Source organism: Vicia villosa, unplaced genomic scaffold, assembly GCF_029867415.1.
Source record: "Vicia villosa cultivar HV-30 ecotype Madison, WI unplaced genomic scaffold, Vvil1.0 ctg.000308F_1_1, whole genome shotgun sequence".
NCBI lineage: Eukaryota > Viridiplantae > Streptophyta > Magnoliopsida > Fabales > Fabaceae > Vicia > Vicia villosa.
The window spans coordinates 228,436-246,820 of record NW_026705135.1 but is presented as its reverse complement, the minus strand read 5'-3'; the positions used below and the strand labels follow the sequence as shown (position 1 = coordinate 246,820).

Here is an 18,385-nt window from a genome sequence, read left to right as displayed (position 1 = left end):
ATTTTTTTTAAAAAAATCTAAAAATATTTAAATAAAAGGACAAAATTTTTTTTTTTTAAAAAAGACTAAAGATAAAAAATAAAATAAAATAAGAGAGTAAAGTCCGTGATAAATTTAGTTGTGGAAAATGGTGTAAATAAATAAAAAAAAATAAAAGAAAAGTGGAATTTGGTTGTGAGTGTTTGAAAAGGAAAAGGAAAAGCAAATGCAGGCGTGTAGTATAGAGAGTGTGATGGAAGCTAAGTAAGAACGCGTCACCTTTGTATTCTTCTATTGTAATCTAGGAAATAACGCCTTTTTGTTACCTGAATCAATCAATCAATCAATAATGCTATTCTTCTCTTGTCTTCCAGTCCATCATAACTCACGCAACGTAGCGTAGACACTTGTTCTTCATCATTGCATGGACTCCCAACCGCGCTATCTCATTCTCCGCCCTGAAAACGGTGGTTTTATGAACCTACTCACCAATGCTCTCTCCGGCGGTGACTTTAACCGCTTTCTCGACTATTCTCAACTCACATCTTTACCTTCATTCGTGGCTCCAACTCCCTCTCCCATTCCTGATCACAGATGGGTCATCTTCGTTTCCATTTTTGTTCGCAAATTCATCTCTTTCCTTGCCAAGCCTATGGACTGGACCGGCCGTTTTCTTGAGTTTTTCCTCAATCTCCTCTCCCTCAACGGTTACTTCTTTGGTCTGCTTCACAACTTAACACATGGTATGCAATGCATTCCATTCCATTCCATTCATATGGTCAATAGGGATTTGACTTCACATTCAACTAACCATGCATTGCAACTATTTGCATTTTTGTTTCTATGATAATTCATTTCATTAATTCCATTTTGGAACAGGCAAAATGGTCATACCTCAGAGGGGCTCACAAAATTTTATAAGTACAATTGGTCATTTAGATGCCAGGCTTGATCTCAAATTTGTCAGAGAGGGAGAATTCAAGCCGCAATTAGGCAACCGCGCTTTAATGGACCTCTGCATTATGTCTTCCAAGTTAGCATATGAGAACCCTAAACTCATCCAAAATATCGTCACCACCCGATGGAACATGCACTTTGTCGATTTCTATGACTGCTGGAATGGTAACACTTAAGTTTTATAAACCATTGCATTATTGATTTATCTACTGTCAAAATTGTTGAATTCAACTTTTGTTATTATGCCTTTTCTTACTTGTTGCCTTCATCATTTGATAGATTTCCAGAAACAGATGTCCACTCAAGTTTTCATTCTATGTGACAAAGCCAAAGATGCTAATTTGATATTAATCAGCTTTAGGGGTACTGAACCTTTTGATGCGGATGATTGGTGTACTGATTTTGATTATTCCTGGTATGAATTTCCAAATGTGGGAAAAATCCACATTGGATTCCTAGAAGCCCTTGGTCTGGGAAATAGAGATGAACCCTCCACCTTCTACTCTAATCTCCAACGGAAAGATCCAAAATTAATGAACTCTGGAGCTAATTACTCTTCAAAAAGCAACTCTGAATCACTGTTCTCAGGCATTGATTCTGATGAGGATCCATCTTTCACGTATGAGACTCAACAGAAAAAAACTGCATATGACATTGTGAGAAGTAAACTCAGAAGCTTATTAGAGGAGCATAAGGATGCAAAATTCATTGTTACCGGGCATAGCTTGGGGGGAGCCTTGGCCATATTGTTTCCAACAGTGCTTGTGGTGCATAAAGAGATGGAGATTATGGAAAGGCTGCTTGGTGTATACACATTTGGCCAACCTAGGATTGGGAATAGGCAGCTTGGGAGATTCATGGAACCTCATTTGAATCACCCTGTTCCAAAGTACTTCAGGGTGGTTTACTGCAATGATATTGTCCCCAGGTTGCCTTATGATGACAAAACCTTCCTGTACAAACATTTCGGAGAGTGTCTTTACTACAACAGCCACTACGTTGAAAAAGTAAGTATTTTTATCTTTCTTTTATATTTTGAGAAGAATTTTATTTGTTGATTCCGCCATTTGCTATTCCTCACTTTGAAATGCCTCATATGTTACTCATCAATTTATCACATCATATATTCTTTTTAAAAACTTGGATAACAAGATGATATTTATGTAGTATATGCTCACACTATTAGTGTATATTTAATAAACTCAAGTAGAAATTATCTTACTGAAACAAATTATCTGTTGTATTTGCACACACATTCATTTGATACTAAACATTTTATTGGATAAATAAATAATTTTCTGTTCTGAAGAAATTAATATTTGTTATGTCGCATTATCAGATTCATTAACTCATTCTTCAATATATTTACTTTTATTGTTTTGATATTTTATCATCATCAAAGGATGTGAAGGAGGCGCCAAATAGAAATTTCTTCGGAATGAGGTTCATATTATCACAATATTTGAATGCTCTGTGGGAGTTAATTCGATGCTTGACAATGGGTTACGTTGAAGGAGCAGAGTATAAGGAAGGGTGGTTTCGCATGCTGGTAAGGATAATAGGACTGGTACTTCCTGGTTTTTCGGCTCATTGTACCACAGATTATGTCAATTCTATCAGACTTGGAAAGAAAAGCTCCCCTCATATGTCTTCTATCTAAGAAGGCCTCTTAAGAACTATGTGGCTGCCTTGTTATCTGTATCCAGAAGTTGCTCGGATTTGTCAGGTGTCTAAAATGCATACATGAACGCTTAAGACTGTGGTTCTTTTCTTTTGCAAGATATTGTTATCCCTGTTATGCGTTTTCTTATGTCGGTGATAATGAGTATGTTATAAATTATAATTACCACCAGGTAAATACTTGAAAGAAATGTATCCATGACAAGATTTTGTTAAAAGCAATCATGATATAAGTATAACAGTGTATTTTCATGTTAACAAAGAAAGTAATTGTTATGAGGAAAACTATCATGGTAAACAATCAACATCTAAATTCTAAAATGTAATTTAAATAGAACTGGTAACAAATGCATTTGATTGAAGTATCAGATTTTGAATTGTCATCCGGGTTTTTCTAAGTGACAATGTGATATTATTAAAGTATCAAATTATAAATACAGAGTGACAATTCAACTGTCCTCCTCCGCCCTTACATATTTATTTCCCCAAGAAAAAATATTGTGCCCTCTCAGTCTCAGAGTGGTTTTATTATTCCATAACACAATTCTCTCAACAAAATGGATTTCTGGTTCTGAATCTATATCAGTAATCCTCTTGCCATTTGCCAAAATGAAAATATTGGTGTCCAACGAACGTGAAACGGTGTGAAAAAGAATAAAGTTTACTACTAGCAATGGTACAAAAGCTAATTCAACAGCTCTGTATGGCGAAGTCTCTATCTTTTGGCATCATATAAAAATGAACATAACTACCAATTATTTCAATAATAATTTCATTTAAATAGGTCCATGAAGGGTTTTTGCAGGTGACATCAAACTGTATGAGCTGATTGGATCGCCTTCAGGTCTAAATTTTTGAGTCTCAAAACAGATTCTACATGTCCTCTGAGGGTGTGCAACTCCCCCAGCCTGCAAATGAATTTTTGAGTTTAGATTAGAAAAATGCTTCCTATAGTAATACCTCTTTTAATTTTAATCAATAACACAAGTTTGTTTAGGTGGGGGCGATCAAGCAAAACAGTTAAGATGATAGAAATGAACGTGACAAGCCAAAATTAGACGTACCTGGCTATTTCCGCACGTCTTCTGGCCTGTTCAGCTATCATAGAAGACCGCCTTCCACGGACTTCCAAGCCCGAGGTTGTCTGATTCAGTCCTTGCAGACTTCCCTGCGAAAGAACCCACTTTGCTGCCCTATCTTCCGTCCCATAGTCTTTCTTAGATGTAAAAGCAGTCTGTCGAAATACACTAATCAGTAAACATTAACAATTAGCGAAGTCTTGTCATATTAGGACAAAATTGTAAGGTCAAAATGGAAGAATTCTTTACTAACCTTTCTGTCAAATAAGAGATTCCAGGCTTCTCCACTCAAGGCATAGCGCACTGTGAACTTAATGATGTCCAATGGTACATAAAAGATTAAACTGTATAGCCATATAACACCAGCCCATCCCCATCCAATCCCTCGAATTTGAGCAAAACTGATAGTAGCATATACTGCAATTAAGGTGGCCACCTGACCATAATGCATAAAAACTAACCCATTATTCAATGACTAAAAATTCTAAATTTCTTAATCAGATTCGTTAAAGGACTTTGCATGAACTGCAAATATTAAAAAACTTTACCAGTTGAGCTATCACAAAGGCGCACATCAGTAAAGCTCCAGGTCTCTCTAGAAATGACCAACCACGACTACGAGTAACAAAAATTAGAGCCTGGCTAATGATGCTAACTTGCAGATATACAGCTGAAGAAACTTTCTCACTGTCACTGGATAAGGAGGTTACATGGAAGTGGGTCTGCAACAACGCATTATTTAGCTTAAACATGCTGGTTGAATTAAATCAATTTTTCATTTGAGGGTTGAAAAGAAATGGAGAAACTTATAATTTTGTACCTCAAAGAAAGTGGTCTCAACTACTGCCCAGTAGAACAAAACAGTAATCAAAGCAAGGTAAGTGCCAATCACTACTCCTGTTGCAAATATCTCAGGAAGCTTCCAACTGTCGGGTGTTGGGGATGGCCTTACTCTGTCTTTAGCTATGGTCATGATAGTACCTAATTAAAAATGGTTACATATCAGTATATCACTAATGTATTGCCTAAAAATTGTTATATCCATGATTTGTTATATCTTCTAGTCTGTAAACAGTTCTGATATTCCTTCGCTACTTATATGTAGGGATCAAAACCGTTTCTGTTAAAAAATTCTGTTAAATGTTTATTTCCTGAAGAAAAGTTGGCATAAGTAATTTTAAAAATAAGGAAAACCGTTCATAACAGTCAGGAGTTTTATGTTCTTGGTCACAGCATAATGGAATCCTCATGTCAGTTTTCCGCATCAACTGAGATTCAGTAGCCAAGACTCACGATATGGGGAAGTTGCCTCCTTAACAACCTGGTCAACCTTCTTGGGTAGCGACATCTAAGATTTTGTACCTATAAACTATTGTGAAACTAGAATTTTTCATCGAACAACCTGGTCCTAGAAAGATCTCATCGTTGCAGGGTCCAATAAAGGATCAAATAATTTCTTATCAATTGTAGTCAGTCTTACCTTTCATTTGCGAAAAAAATGATTTCACTACTTGATTTATGACCTTCAGGTCACATGTAGTAGTAACAACTCCTACTGTAGAACCAAAGCTCCCTTTCTGAAGTTAGATTTTTATATCTCAGTAAAATTTATTCCACGAGGTCAGACATCTTGGGTTATAAAACCTGAGATTTTATATTCAATTTATAGGGAGATTTATACATCTTTGGCAAAAATGACTATTACGAGCCTACGATATAGTGGAGATGTTATAAAAACCAAGGGAAAAATAGTGTGTTTTGATTTTCAGCATAACTTAAAAATGCATATAACCTTCACTTTTATATTTTCATCAAGTCACACAAAAATTTTTCAGGGATGGGAAAATTTATTTGTGATGCATTACCATCATTTAGGATTGCAATGATCAGGACCATGAAGGGTGGAAAATCATACTCCCAAATCACCGCTAGGAGCACAAATCCAAGCTGCAAGAGGGCATAGTTTGTAAGTTATATGTATGAACAAAGGGACTTATAATCAAGTCCAAGATTATGTAAAACAAAGCATGAAAAATAACATTGAAATAGGATATTGGAGCTTATCTTACCACTATCCTAATGGTGATGGAGACTGCATATATCTGCAATCATGACAATTATAAAATTTACTTCAAATAAATAATAAAAAGCATGATGATGCTGTATAATATATAAAAAGTAGGAAGATATATATCTTCTATGATAATATATATAAAAGAGAAGAGAAATTCGCATACTCAACTGTATAATTTTTCATCCTTTGAAATATAGCTCGGCTGGTTAACACAGCACTAATAATAACACTTAAGCCAGGTTCAGTTAAGACTATATCAGCAGCACTTCTTGCAGCATCTGTAGAATCTGACACGGCTATTCCAATGTCCGCTTTCTTTAATGCTGGGGCATCATTTACTCCATCCCCAGTCATTCCAACAACATGTTGTTTTTCTTGTAAAATTTTAACTATTTCATATTTGTGTTCTGAAAGTATTCATTGATAAAACTAATCATTGAACAGATTTGGTGAAATAGAAGCATTTCTAAATATGATAGGTAACCACATCCGCAAGATCATATTTATAGGTTATTGGAAGCCAAAAGGTGGAACAGACAAAGATCAACTGCATAAGATTCTGAAATATCGATTTAAAGTACCAGGGAATACACCAGCAAAGCCATCTGCCTTTTCAATCAGTTCGTCTACTGGGAGAGCTTCATTCTGATCTTTGTTGCGACCCAACAAAGATGAAGAAGGGTACATATTTGTGCCCATGCCAAGTCTTCTCCCCGTCTCCTTGGCAATAGCCAACTGATCCCCTGCATTGACATGTAAACTGGCTCATCAAGGCTTCCAACATTTCAGTAGTGTTTTGTCATATCATTGGAATTTCATTATTACCTGTAATCATCTTAACACAAACTCCAAGGTTAAGTGCTCTTCGGATGGTCTCAGCACTATCATGTCTTGGTGGATCAAACAAAGGCAATAAACCACAAAAAGTCCAAGGACTTCCAGGGCTATCCTTCGATTTTTCAGGTACTTCCTGAAAAAGTTATAACTTATCTGGTAAGACAAATTAATAATCAATGTTTTATGTCATAAACCACCGGTCCCTGAAGCTAATAAATTAAAACACATTATTTAAACTGTTCCTTCAAGCAAAGTTTGAAATGGTCACATTAAACATGTTCATTTACCATTTTCTAAAAGTTTGAAGTGGTAACAATAAACATGTTTATTTACCTTGTTCTATAAGTTTGAAGTGGTCAAAATAAACAAGGATCAAATCAAACACTATACCACATAATCATAGACTTTTTCGAATGTTCCATGAAGGGTGAAAAGCACATGAAATGAATGGGTTTCTGTCTAATGATATGTTTGAATTGAGGGTTTTGGATGACTGACTCTTTTGGTATGAAAGAATAACATGACAGATAGTCATATAACATTTCAACTACACTTAGTTTATTTTTAGAAACATTTTATAGCTTCCTCAATTTAGAAAAGAAAAATAAGCCATTCCTTTTTTGTTCCCTCCAAAATCCTCCATCCAAACATTCTAAAATTACTCAAGTTATGACAGCATTTTCTAGTTTGGAAAACTTGCATCAGTTAACAAATGAATTGAGATCTTTTTCTTCGATATATTATCTTTTCAGCGGGATAATAGGCTGCTATACCTGAAAAGCAACTGCAAGAGACCGCAATCCCCTTTCAGCAAATTTGTCTATGATTGCATGCACTTTTCCGGCAATCATGTCTTTCTCTCGGCACATATTTAGAATCTGATATTCAGGAACAATATAAAGGAAAGTGTGAAGTTCTGATACAAAAAAAATGTTATATCGGATTAAAAATTTTAAATTTCTTTATTGTGCAGAATTTTTCTCTTTTGAAAAAGGCTCCTATGAGATAAATGTTGCTTTAGATTTGAAGTAAAATGAGAAAAAATCTGGGCAATAAAAAGCATTCTATGTGTATTCAACATCTTTCATGAATTATGATACCTGTTCTGGTGCTCCTTTGCTGGTCCTGTAAAATCTACCATCAGAATCAATGTATGTTATAGCGGTACGCTTGTCTACAGGATTGAATGGTAGAAAATGAACTTCAGTAATGTTTGCACGGGCCTGCATAGAAAAGTGGGATTTTTTTTTCTTTCATTAGTATGCCATTGCTTCTATATTGTAAAGGAGTTTTGGGAAAACTATTGTAGCACATGTTTCTTTACAGCATACCTCCTTGGGATCAGCTAGCATATTAACGATGGCAGCATCAATGGCATCCTGATTTTCCAATCTAGCTGCCCTAGCTGCTAATAGAACAATCATATCTTTGTCCATGTTGCTGTTGAAGACCTGTTTTACAAGTAAATTCTTCAGGTGTGAAACTCTTAAGTAAAGACAACACCTCTCAGAAAGTCCTGTTTCATTAACCATATGGATAGTGTATTTTCATATGTAGTTTTCAACTACCCACCTCTATAAGATTTCGATCAACAGACAGGCGATTCAGTGTAAGAGTACCCGTTTTGTCACTGCATAAGACATCCATGCCTGCCATTTCTTCAATTGCTGTCATTCTTTTTGTGATAGCTCCCTTAAGAATGAAGTCAATAACAATAAAGAAAAAGCACTGTCAGATGTGCAACATTTGCTGTAATGCTGTAGGTGCCCCTACGCCCTATGTGGTAGCTATTCCCCAAGTGCCAAACATAACTAGTATAAGGGAGGGAGTTTGATACTGATTATACTGCTTTAAGCTAACAGATAAAAAGTTGCACACCTGTTGAGAAAGGCGATGAGATCCAATGGCAAGTGTTACAGATAACACTGTTGGCATAGCTATGGGAATTCCTCCAATCAGGAGAACAAGAAGGTTGTTGATTCCTTTCCTGTATGATCGGTGCTCCACAGGGTACATTATAATTATTTCAAAGATCATCCCTATAGCTATTGAGCAAATGCAGAAGTTACCAATAGAGGTAAGAACCTACAAAAAAAGTAAACCCTTTGTAAACATACTTGCTTGGTTATTCTTCTTATCAATGAGTTTATGCTAAAGGATGTTGAACGTTTTCCAGAGTTACCTTCTGAAAATGTCCGACGACTTCAGTACTATCGACCAAGTGTGCTGCTTTTCCAAAAAAGGAATGAACCCCTGTTGCTATCACTACGGCTTCAATCTCCCCGTGTTTACACGTTGAACCTGAAAAGACCTCGTCGCCAGTTTTTTTTGTGACAGGTAAGGACTCTCCAGTAAGGGCTGACTGCAAGAAACAAAACCAGAACATCAATAAGGAAAAAACTTGAAACACAATATTTCTTTATTTTAGCTTAACAAATGAAGAGTTGCCTGGTCAATTTTGAGAGGGTCTCCTTGGAGCAAGCGAGCATCGGCTGGAATGATATCTCCTAGCTTTATGCTGATTATATCACCAGGTACTAAAATAGCCGCATCATCTTCTTGCCACTGACCATCTCTTAGAACCTGAACAATTAGATTCAGTCATTCATGTTATTTATATATGCAATGAAGGAACCTTAGTCAACTTGGGAAAGAATGTAGGTAAGAAGGTGGTGACCCTTGTTCTAGGAGCTAAGCGAGCCATTAGCGCGGATGCAGCAGTACCGGCATTATTTTCTTCTATAAAACTAATTGTTGAGTTTATTACCAGTAAGCATATAATCCCCACAAAGTCTTGCCAATCAGGACCCTCCCCCTGAAAAGACAGACGTCTCGAATAATTTAGGAAGAAGAACAAAATTAAAATGAAATAAATGTTGTTGGAGATTAAGTATTGTACTGACTCCGCCATTGGCAAGGGCAATTGCCATCAAAGCTGCTGCTTCCATAACCCATGAAAGAGGATTCCACATGAAACTAAGAAATTTCAAGATTTTATTCTCCTGCATCAACATAACAGTTGAATTAGTTTTAGTCGAGTTAAATGCAGCTTAATGGTAGTAGCTAGGGAGAACTTGTCTTACTTTCCTTTCTTCAAGTTTGTTAGGGCCAAATATTTGAAGTCGTGCTTCAGCATCGTCGGACGAAAGTCCTGTTGGAGATGTTTTCAAGAGTTCAAATACTTGTTCAAGTGGTATGCGCTCCTGAAGACGACGATGATAAAATGTTAATAATGCAGATTGAAGTTGAAAATGCAATAAGAAGTTAAAGAGAGGGATGGAGAAGTTACCAAATCAATGTCGTCTGGAATGAAACTCTGAGGATCGAGCAAAGGTTTATCAAGTTCCTCAGACATGTTATTATAGCTCACTGACCTTGGTTTGGAGTTGAGTTGAGTAAGTGTAATGATTATAAATAAGAAGGTGAGAGTGGGAGATTGATAAAGATGAACAACATGAACAATGTTAGTTAGTTAGTTACTGATTTCACTCACTAGACTAGAAACAAAGTGAGTGGTTGTGGTGTGGATGGTGGTTGTAACATCCAATCCAATTCCAATTTCAAATGCAATGGTTGTCTCAAGTTTGGGTGCAAAGAAAGACCGTTGGTTGGGTTCCAACTAACTTTCAAAACTTGTTTCCTCTTCAATCTAACCTTCTATCTTTTTTATTCTTGTTGCTATCTACATAATGGAAATCACATTTTATTCTTAATTTTGTATGATACTTATTATTATTTTCAAAATTATACAAAAAATGATCCATTTACATTTCTTTAAGTAGCTAAAACCGTAATCTACCCAAGTGCTTCAAATGCTTCGCCGTCTTTCCCAATCTTCCCTCAAAGTCAAAGTAGTCACCAAACAATCATCAACAATAAATATTGACACCCCATCAAGGCATCAACTAACCATTATTATTAGCACAACACTCAAAATATTTGTTTTTCATAGCTGCTCAATAAATATAATTAACTTAATTAGGAAAAAAGAAATTTTGTATATATTTTTCATTTTGTGTAGAGTTTTTTCATTTTATGTAAATGTTTTTTACAATATTTTTTTATTAACAAAATAAAAAGTTTGAATTAGATACTTTTTAAGAAAATATAAAGTTTTTTTTTTTAAATTGTTGATTTTATAAATATCAACAACTTGTTTCAATTAATAAACTAATATATATCTCTCTTCAATCTTTTATTTTAATGATGGAGGAGAGAGAAAAAAAATTCACACATAATCTCCACCATATATTTTAAAATCCAATGGTTTAGATTCATTCTCACATTCTGATATAAAAAAAACATTCTCATATGATATGCCATATATATATATATGCCATATATATATATATATATATATATATATATATATATGCCATATATATATATATATATATATATATATATATATATATATATATATATATATATATATATATATATATATATATATATATATATATATATATATATATATATATATATATATATATATATATATATATATAAGGGTGTGTTTATTTTAAGCATTAAAATTATAATCCTAGAAACATTATTTTAAGGAACATTATTACTAAAAATTTTATTCATATATTTGTGTTTGATAAATAATTTAAGTCCCCAAAAATATTTATAAAATATATTTTATTTAAAAATTTGAAATATAAAATAAAAAACTTAAATAAATAGACGTGACAAGTTGTTGCCTCTTAATTTTATGGAAATAAAAGATTCTATTATATGAGAATCCTATTACATGAAAATGAAAAATAAATAAAAACCAACTTTAAATAAAACTCTTAGAATTAAAAAGTTATAATAGAATTTCTTGTATTTGTTAAAAAAATTCAATATTTCTCATAATTGTGATTTGTTTCGGACGGCACTATGTTACAACAATCATGTAAGAAATTGTCTTCAATACATTACTACACAACTCTCCTTGCATATAAGTAACCTTTTTTTCCATCGTTATTTTAAAATGAACTTCTAATCCTCCTACTCAATATTTTTCTTTTCTTTCTATTTTTGAAAACTCTTAGAGTAGAGTGTGTTTGGATAGGGTAATTGAAAATTTAAAAGAAATTTAAAATTCAAAGCAATTCAAATAATTTAATTGAAATCCATTCATTTTTAAATTATTTTGTTTGAATGGAGTATTAAGATATTTCATTGTTAGATCTTTGATGTAATTTTTATATAATTTAAATTTTTTGGACCAAATTAAAAAAATTAAAAAATAGGGACCAATTTTCAATTTTTAAAAATTTGAAGGACCAAATTGTAAATTTTAAAAATTATTAAGGACTAATTTGCAATTTTTTGAAAATTTGAGGGGTCAATTTTATAATTTTGAAAAATATGAGGACTAATTTACAAAATTTGAAGAAATAATAGTAACAAATACATTCTATAGAGTATGAGAGAAATTTCAAATTCTTTAGTTTTTGTTGTCATTTCAAAATGATTAAATTTAACTTAAGTATAATCCATAAATTTCCATCATTTTAACAATTCTTCATTTTTGTATCCAAACAATAAATTTTGTGCAAGTCATTTTAAATTCCCTCAAAATATTACATTACTTCATTGAAATGCTTCATCAAAACACACACTTTAAAAGAAATTTAAAATTCAAAGTAATTCAAATGATTCCATTGAAATCCATTGATTTTTAAATTATTTTGTTTGGATGGAGTAATAAGATAATTCATTGTTAGTTTTTTGGGGTCATTTTTTTATAAAATTTAAATTTTTGGACCAAATTAAAAAATTGAAAAGTAGGGATCAATTTGCAATTTTTACAAATTCGAAGGACCAAATTGTAAAATTTAAAAATTATTAATGACTGATTTGCAATTTGTTGGGGTCAATTTTGTGAATTTGAAAAATATGAGGATCAATTTACAAAATTTGAAGAAATAATAGTACCAAATACATTCTATGGAGTATGAAAGGAATTTCAAATTCTTTGGTTTTAGATGTCATTTCAAAATGACTAAATTTAACTTGGATAAAATACTCCATAAATTTCCATCATTTTAACAATTATTCATTTTTGTATCCAAACAATAAATTTTATGGAAATCATTTTAGATTCCCTTATAACGTTACGTTACCTCATTAAAATACTTCATCCAAACGCAACTTTAGATAATTGTTATAGGTTTTAAATCTTTTAAAGGATACTTAGATAAATAATTCTGATAGTGTTTCCATAGGTTAGAAAATTATGTAACCCTTAAAAATTTTACTACGCAATTGGTTTAAACAAGCTAATATTTTATTTTATTTATCTCGTTGAATATCAAATGATTTTCGATTGATATTAAAATTTATATATATATATATATATATATATATATATATATATATATATATATATATATATATATATATATATATATATATATATATATATATATATATATATATAATGTTAGTTTTCAATCCAACGGTGAATTTTATATTACAAATATGTGATAAAGAATTGCCGAATGTGTCATATTATTAAGTTTGACACATTGTATCATTTGATTATATATATATATATATATATATATATATATATATATATATATATATATATATATATATATATATATATATATATATATATATATATATATATATATATATATATATATATATATATATATATATATATAGGGCATATCATATGAGAATGCCATATTTATATGAGAATGTGAGAATGAATCTGAACCATTGGATTTTAAAATAAATGATGGAGATTATGAGTGAATCTTTTTTTTCTCTCTCCTGCATTTTGAAATAAATGAAGTATGAGAGAGAAAAAAAAGATTCACTCATAATATCCACCATTTATTTTAAAATCCAATGGTTCAGATTCATTCTCACATTCTCATATAAATATAGCATTCTCATATGATATGCCATATATATATATATATATATATATATATATATATATATATATATATATATATATATATATATATATATATATATATATATATATATATATATATATATATATATATATATATATATATATATATATATATATATATATATATATATATATATATATATATATATATATATATATATATGACTGCCTTTTAATGGACCTTTCATCCTTTGTTCCTTTCCTAACACACCAATATCTAGAAGTGTAATGCTTTTGAATGAAATTCATTACACCTAATTTGAATATAAGAATTTTGTATGAAGATTCTAATTATCTTGAAAGACGTAGGAAATAGAAATCAAAAGATTCACAAGTCTTATTTATCGGGTGAGTGATTCTCCAATTAATATCAAAAGTTGTTGATTGTTAAAACCTGGTTCTTTACCATGTTTATGATTCAATCGCCAAATTATTTAAAACATTAGTTAACAGAATTTGTGAGCTAGATCGTACTATTAAATCCTATCGGCTAAACTTTGTGTTTTCATTTTTTTATAATATTTATTAAATTAGTATTACTAAAGATCAATTTCAATATTATCGAGTTTGGTCAAATATTCAATACTCTAATTAAATGTCTTAATTAATTAGTATATCACACATTTAACATTGTTGTTTGATTTTAAAGCAACATTTTGCATTGAATTTGCGTTGTTTATGTAATGTATCGGTCCAAAGACAAATACAATTATTTTTTAAATAAGTTTTTCCCTATATAAACTAATTTATGCATTTTTTAATTTGATAGACCATACAAAGAAAAAAGTAGAAAATTAATATTTATTATTATTACTAGTATTTATTAATAATAAGACTAAAATAAAAAAAAAAAGATTAAATTTATTACGGTTGAAGAGTTGAAGTGAGTAAAAGGTAGCGAACCCACTAGGTATGGGTAATTGAAGATACACATGGGCATATTAAGTGTTGTAATGAAACGGTTGACAGCTCATCATGGTGAGATGTTAGAGAGAGAGAGAATGAAAGAATGTGATGAATGAAATAAAACACCCCTAATTAAGATTAATAATTAAAAATAAAAGAATCCAAAAGCAGATGCACAACAGATATGAGATAATAATGTAGCTGCGTGCTTTCACTTGCGACCATCCCCCATCCATATTCTCTCACTCATACCACCACTCTTTTGAAGCATTCACCCGTGCCAACTGGACCTATCAACCATAAAATCAAACTTTCTCTTTAGTCTAAAATATAAACCAAATCTTCAAAGTAACACGATCTGACATGTTCTATTGCAAATGTTAGTATAGTACCATTTTTTTCAACAATATATTATTCAATATGACAGCCTAGAAAAGTACTATTTCTTATTGTTCTTATTATTAAATGAAATGAAATTTATTATAATAACTCATCATCAGCATGTGACAGAAGAATAACTCATTCCCTGACAATAGAGACAGTTATTTGTATAATCAGTAATGTGGATTATTACCTGTAGTAGGAGGAGGAGTGATGGAAGGAGCATAATGAGGTGGTAGTGAATGGAAGATTTGAGGTGCAGGGACACCCATAGTTTCTGTTCTGTAGAAAGGATGCATCACTGGCACAATACCTTGCCGACTCGGATACACATACACCCCACCCATTCCATAGTTCACCTTCTGCATGCATGCGTCCACCAACATTAAATCATTTGGATTATGCAATCATATATATTGCAACTGTGTACAAGTTTTAATCACTTACCTGATTGTAATTGTAATTGTAATTGTAGTTGTTATAGTAATTGTAATTCATATGATCTGGTGCAATGTAGGTGGGCGTATACCTGAATAGTTAAAACCAAAGAGATTAAATTAAATAAATCATCCTCAGCGCTGTCGCTTTCACCCAAAAGAAAAGGATGCCCCATCCCATGTCTCTCTCTAATAAAAATACATAAACATATCATATTTATACTGGCCCATCTGTCTCAACTCAATGCCTATTTTTTAGTTTAATAAATTATCTATAACTTAAGGTTTTTATGATTTTGAACAATACAAATGTTATGCCGCTGATTTGAGTCGTTGCGGCGTGAATTAACAACAATATATTCTTTAATATAAAAACATGAATAACAATATCAACATCAATATTAATTTTTTCCAAAATACCCTTTTGTCACCTACTTTTTTGGGTAACAAAGTGTTTTTTAAAAAATAAAATGAAACTCATTCATTAACAGTTTTTTAATTAGTTGGTAGTTACTTACAATGGCAAAGAAAAAAAGAAAAAGAAAATATATATACCCGTAAAAAGGAATGGCGTGATGATAGAATGGAGAAGGAGGTGCAGGTGTGGGTGTTCCCACCGGATAATACCACTGAACCGGCTGGCTCTCACGGTTCTTCGTTCCTATAGTAGTAATACATTTTAATTTAGTGTTAAACCTATCATATATACAATCGATTATATTCACTAACAGTACAAACAGTATTAATACATGTGTAATGTACCTTGTGTGTAAGGCGGTGGTAGAGGTGGAGGAGAGAGAGGAGGAGTGGCTGGATTAGACCTTTGACGGCGAGCACCATGAGATGCGATATTACAGTTGGCTCGGCGGCCATTGATCATAACAGTCGGTTCCTCGCAAGCCTTGTTTGCCGCCTCTGCTTCCTTGAACGTCACAAATCCGTATCCTTTGGATCTGCCGGTAAGCTTATCGGAAATGATAACAGCTTCAAGGATTTCGCCGTACTTTTCAAAATGCTCTCTCAGTGTGTCTTTGGGAGTCTCCCAAGCAAGACCTCCAACGAACACTTTGGTGAGCGTAGTGTCCCCAAACTGGGATCCATTGTTGTGGTTGGTGCTCATGAGGAAAATGGATGAAAATGGATGAATGTGAGAATGTGTAAATATAGTAGAAGGAGTGTAGATGAATGATGATGATGGTAACTAACAAGAGTACTTGGATGCACGTTAGTCACTTATAGTAGAGAGACAGAGATGGTTAGTATTTAAATTTATAAAGGCTGGAAAAGGAAATAAAAAAATGGGAAGAAAACAATGACAGGTAAAATGTGGTTAAGCATGAGCCGTCATCAACGTGATGAACGCATACATTTGATGCCCAATAATGACCGGTCATCATGCCAGCCTATCTGTAAAAAAACAAAGAAAAAGTGCCCCTGTATTACCCCCAGTTTGCAAATGGTAACTTACCAAATGTTTTCTATGTGTTTCTTCGATCAAGATACTATTTGACCACCGTCTTAAAAAAATTCAATTTCAACTTTTGAATCAAATTACATATTGTTTTTTACTAAATTTTAATTTTAAATTTAATTATAATAAATTTATACTCTCTCCGTCCCATAATGAATGACTCACTCCACCATTTTACAGAGATTAAAAAAAATGGTTAAAAGTAAGAGAGAATATATTATTTTTACTATAGTACCCTTATCATATATTGGAAATGATGAAACTTTTATTAATTAGATGGTAGAATTGGAAAAAATGTATTGGAAATTGAAATTAGTCATTCATTTTGGGACATCATTTTATTTTAAATGAGTCACTTATTGTAGGACGGATGGAGTATTTGATTTGTTTGAATTTATATAGGAAAGTATTTAATTGAGAACAAATAAATTAGAAGTTTGATTACATTTAAAATTATGCTTCGGAATTGCACCAATCTGGACAACCATGAAGCTCACTGAAAAGATTCAGCTTAATCCAATCATGCCAACCTGCAAAGAAAAAGTTAGACTTAATAGAATTAGGGATAATGCAGTCCCAGACTCCTTTAACCACATTACAATCTCTCAGCACATGCAAGGATGATTCATTCGCAGCTCCACACAATGAACAGCCGTCCATACCAAAACCTGATAAACTGATGCGACTGTTTGTAAGCAACCGATCATGCTCGAGGATCCAAATAAAAGATCTAACCCTCTCAGGAACATTAAGACTCCAAATTCTATTCCAAACCTTGCTCTCTTCTTCGTCGCCTATTTGCGTAGCATACTTGTACATTTGATTGATCGAAAAATGTCCTTCTTCATCGGTAGAAAAAATTAATTTATCACTGCCATTCTCACTCAAGGGAGGTAAAATGGCAGCAATCTTAAGCTTTAAATCCAATGGAAGCCAGTTAAGAAGAGTCCAGTTCCATCCACCCTTGTCATCAACCAAATCAGCCACTGTAATGTCAATCATATCATCAGGTATGTGGATATTTAATTCAGCCAGGTTCAAACCTCTCTCAATCCAACTATGCTGCCAGGGATTTATATCCATACCATTTCCAATTCTCCAGACCCCCAGATCATGCAACCCCACAGATGCTTTGGATATGTCCTTCCACAAGCTAGAATCATACATCTTTGCTTGTAAGCTACTACTATTGTTGACCACATTATATTTCTTTCTAAGAACTTGACACCACAAATCTTCTTCACCATTTAAAATTTTGCACCCGAGTTTCATAATACACGTAGTATTCATAGTGCTGAGATTTCTCAATCCAAGGCCCCCATCACACTTTGCTCTAGTAACAATATCCCAATTCACCGCATGGTACTTCCTGTTCGTGTTCGTATCTCCCCAAATGAAACCTCGCTGAATTCTCTGAATATCCTTAATACAAGCTTTCGGGATAATATTCGTCATCATGGGATAAGTAGGGATAGCTTCGATGACACTTTTGGCTAACGTCACACGCCCAGCAAAGGAGAAATTGCGAGCTTTCCAACCTGATAGCTTATTGGCAACCTGATCAATGACATATTGAAAATCATTTCTTCTATTGGCTTTTCCTTTTAGGGGAATACCAAGATACTTGCCAAAGCTTTGTGTTTCTCTAAACCC

General features: G+C 32.6%; 3 protein-coding genes across 3 annotated transcripts; 1 reads left to right on the top strand and 2 right to left on the bottom strand.

The window, feature by feature from the left end:
- The first annotated feature begins 233 nt into the window (after positions 1 to 233).
- LOC131626594 (triacylglycerol lipase OBL1) lies at positions 234 to 2,857 on the top strand. Its single transcript, XM_058897417.1, has 4 exons — positions 234 to 722; positions 859 to 1,101; positions 1,216 to 1,943; positions 2,339 to 2,857. The coding sequence occupies exons 1-4, from the start codon at positions 404 to 406 to the stop codon at positions 2,594 to 2,596; spliced, it is 1,548 nt and encodes a 515-aa protein (XP_058753400.1). The 5' UTR covers positions 234 to 403; the 3' UTR covers positions 2,597 to 2,857.
- Positions 2,858 to 3,261: 404 nt separating this feature from the next.
- LOC131626593 (ATPase 10, plasma membrane-type) lies at positions 3,262 to 10,149 on the bottom strand. Its single transcript, XM_058897416.1, has 21 exons — positions 9,896 to 10,149; positions 9,690 to 9,809; positions 9,510 to 9,608; positions 9,284 to 9,421; positions 9,055 to 9,189; positions 8,789 to 8,968; positions 8,485 to 8,691; positions 8,179 to 8,298; positions 7,938 to 8,057; positions 7,707 to 7,829; positions 7,380 to 7,484; positions 6,595 to 6,739; positions 6,351 to 6,512; positions 5,938 to 6,176; positions 5,765 to 5,797; positions 5,561 to 5,642; positions 4,516 to 4,676; positions 4,244 to 4,417; positions 3,949 to 4,131; positions 3,681 to 3,850; positions 3,262 to 3,524 (listed from the first exon to the last, which is right to left on the bottom strand). The coding sequence occupies exons 1-21, from the start codon at positions 9,959 to 9,961 to the stop codon at positions 3,428 to 3,430; spliced, it is 2,859 nt and encodes a 952-aa protein (XP_058753399.1). The 5' UTR covers positions 9,962 to 10,149; the 3' UTR covers positions 3,262 to 3,427.
- Positions 10,150 to 14,556: 4,407 nt separating this feature from the next.
- LOC131626595 (probable RNA-binding protein ARP1) lies at positions 14,557 to 16,572 on the bottom strand. Its single transcript, XM_058897418.1, has 5 exons — positions 16,024 to 16,572; positions 15,817 to 15,922; positions 15,272 to 15,353; positions 15,018 to 15,186; positions 14,557 to 14,733 (listed from the first exon to the last, which is right to left on the bottom strand). The coding sequence occupies exons 1-5, from the start codon at positions 16,379 to 16,381 to the stop codon at positions 14,690 to 14,692; spliced, it is 759 nt and encodes a 252-aa protein (XP_058753401.1). The 5' UTR covers positions 16,382 to 16,572; the 3' UTR covers positions 14,557 to 14,689.
- Positions 16,573 to 18,385: the final 1,813 nt, after the last annotated feature.

Bases quoted from the DNA above. Each gene is read 5' to 3' on its own strand.
- LOC131626593 (XM_058897416.1), bottom strand. From the start codon at position 9,961: ATGTCTGAGGAACTTGATAAACCTTTGCTCGATCCTCAGAGTTTCATT. The intron at 6,177-6,350 runs GTACTTTAAATC...GAATACTTTCAG, and splicing joins CTTTGCTGGTGTATTCCCTG to AACACAAATATGAAATAGTT. The intron at 4,132-4,243 runs GTAAAGTTTTTT...CATTATGGTCAG, and splicing joins CCTTTGTGATAGCTCAACTG to GTGGCCACCTTAATTGCAGT.
- LOC131626595 (XM_058897418.1), bottom strand. From the start codon at position 16,381: ATGAGCACCAACCACAACAATGGATCCCAGTTTGGGGACACTACGCTC. The intron at 15,354-15,816 runs GTATATATATTT...TTAACTATTCAG, and splicing joins CACGCCATTCCTTTTTACGG to GTATACGCCCACCTACATTG. The intron at 15,187-15,271 runs GTAAGTGATTAA...GCATGCATGCAG, and splicing joins ACAATTACAATTACAATCAG to AAGGTGAACTATGGAATGGG.
- LOC131626594 (XM_058897417.1), top strand. From the start codon at position 404: ATGGACTCCCAACCGCGCTATCTCATTCTCCGCCCTGAAAACGGTGGT. The intron at 723-858 runs GTATGCAATGCA...ATTTTGGAACAG, and splicing joins GCTTCACAACTTAACACATG to GCAAAATGGTCATACCTCAG. The intron at 1,102-1,215 runs GTAACACTTAAG...ATCATTTGATAG, and splicing joins TTTCTATGACTGCTGGAATG to ATTTCCAGAAACAGATGTCC.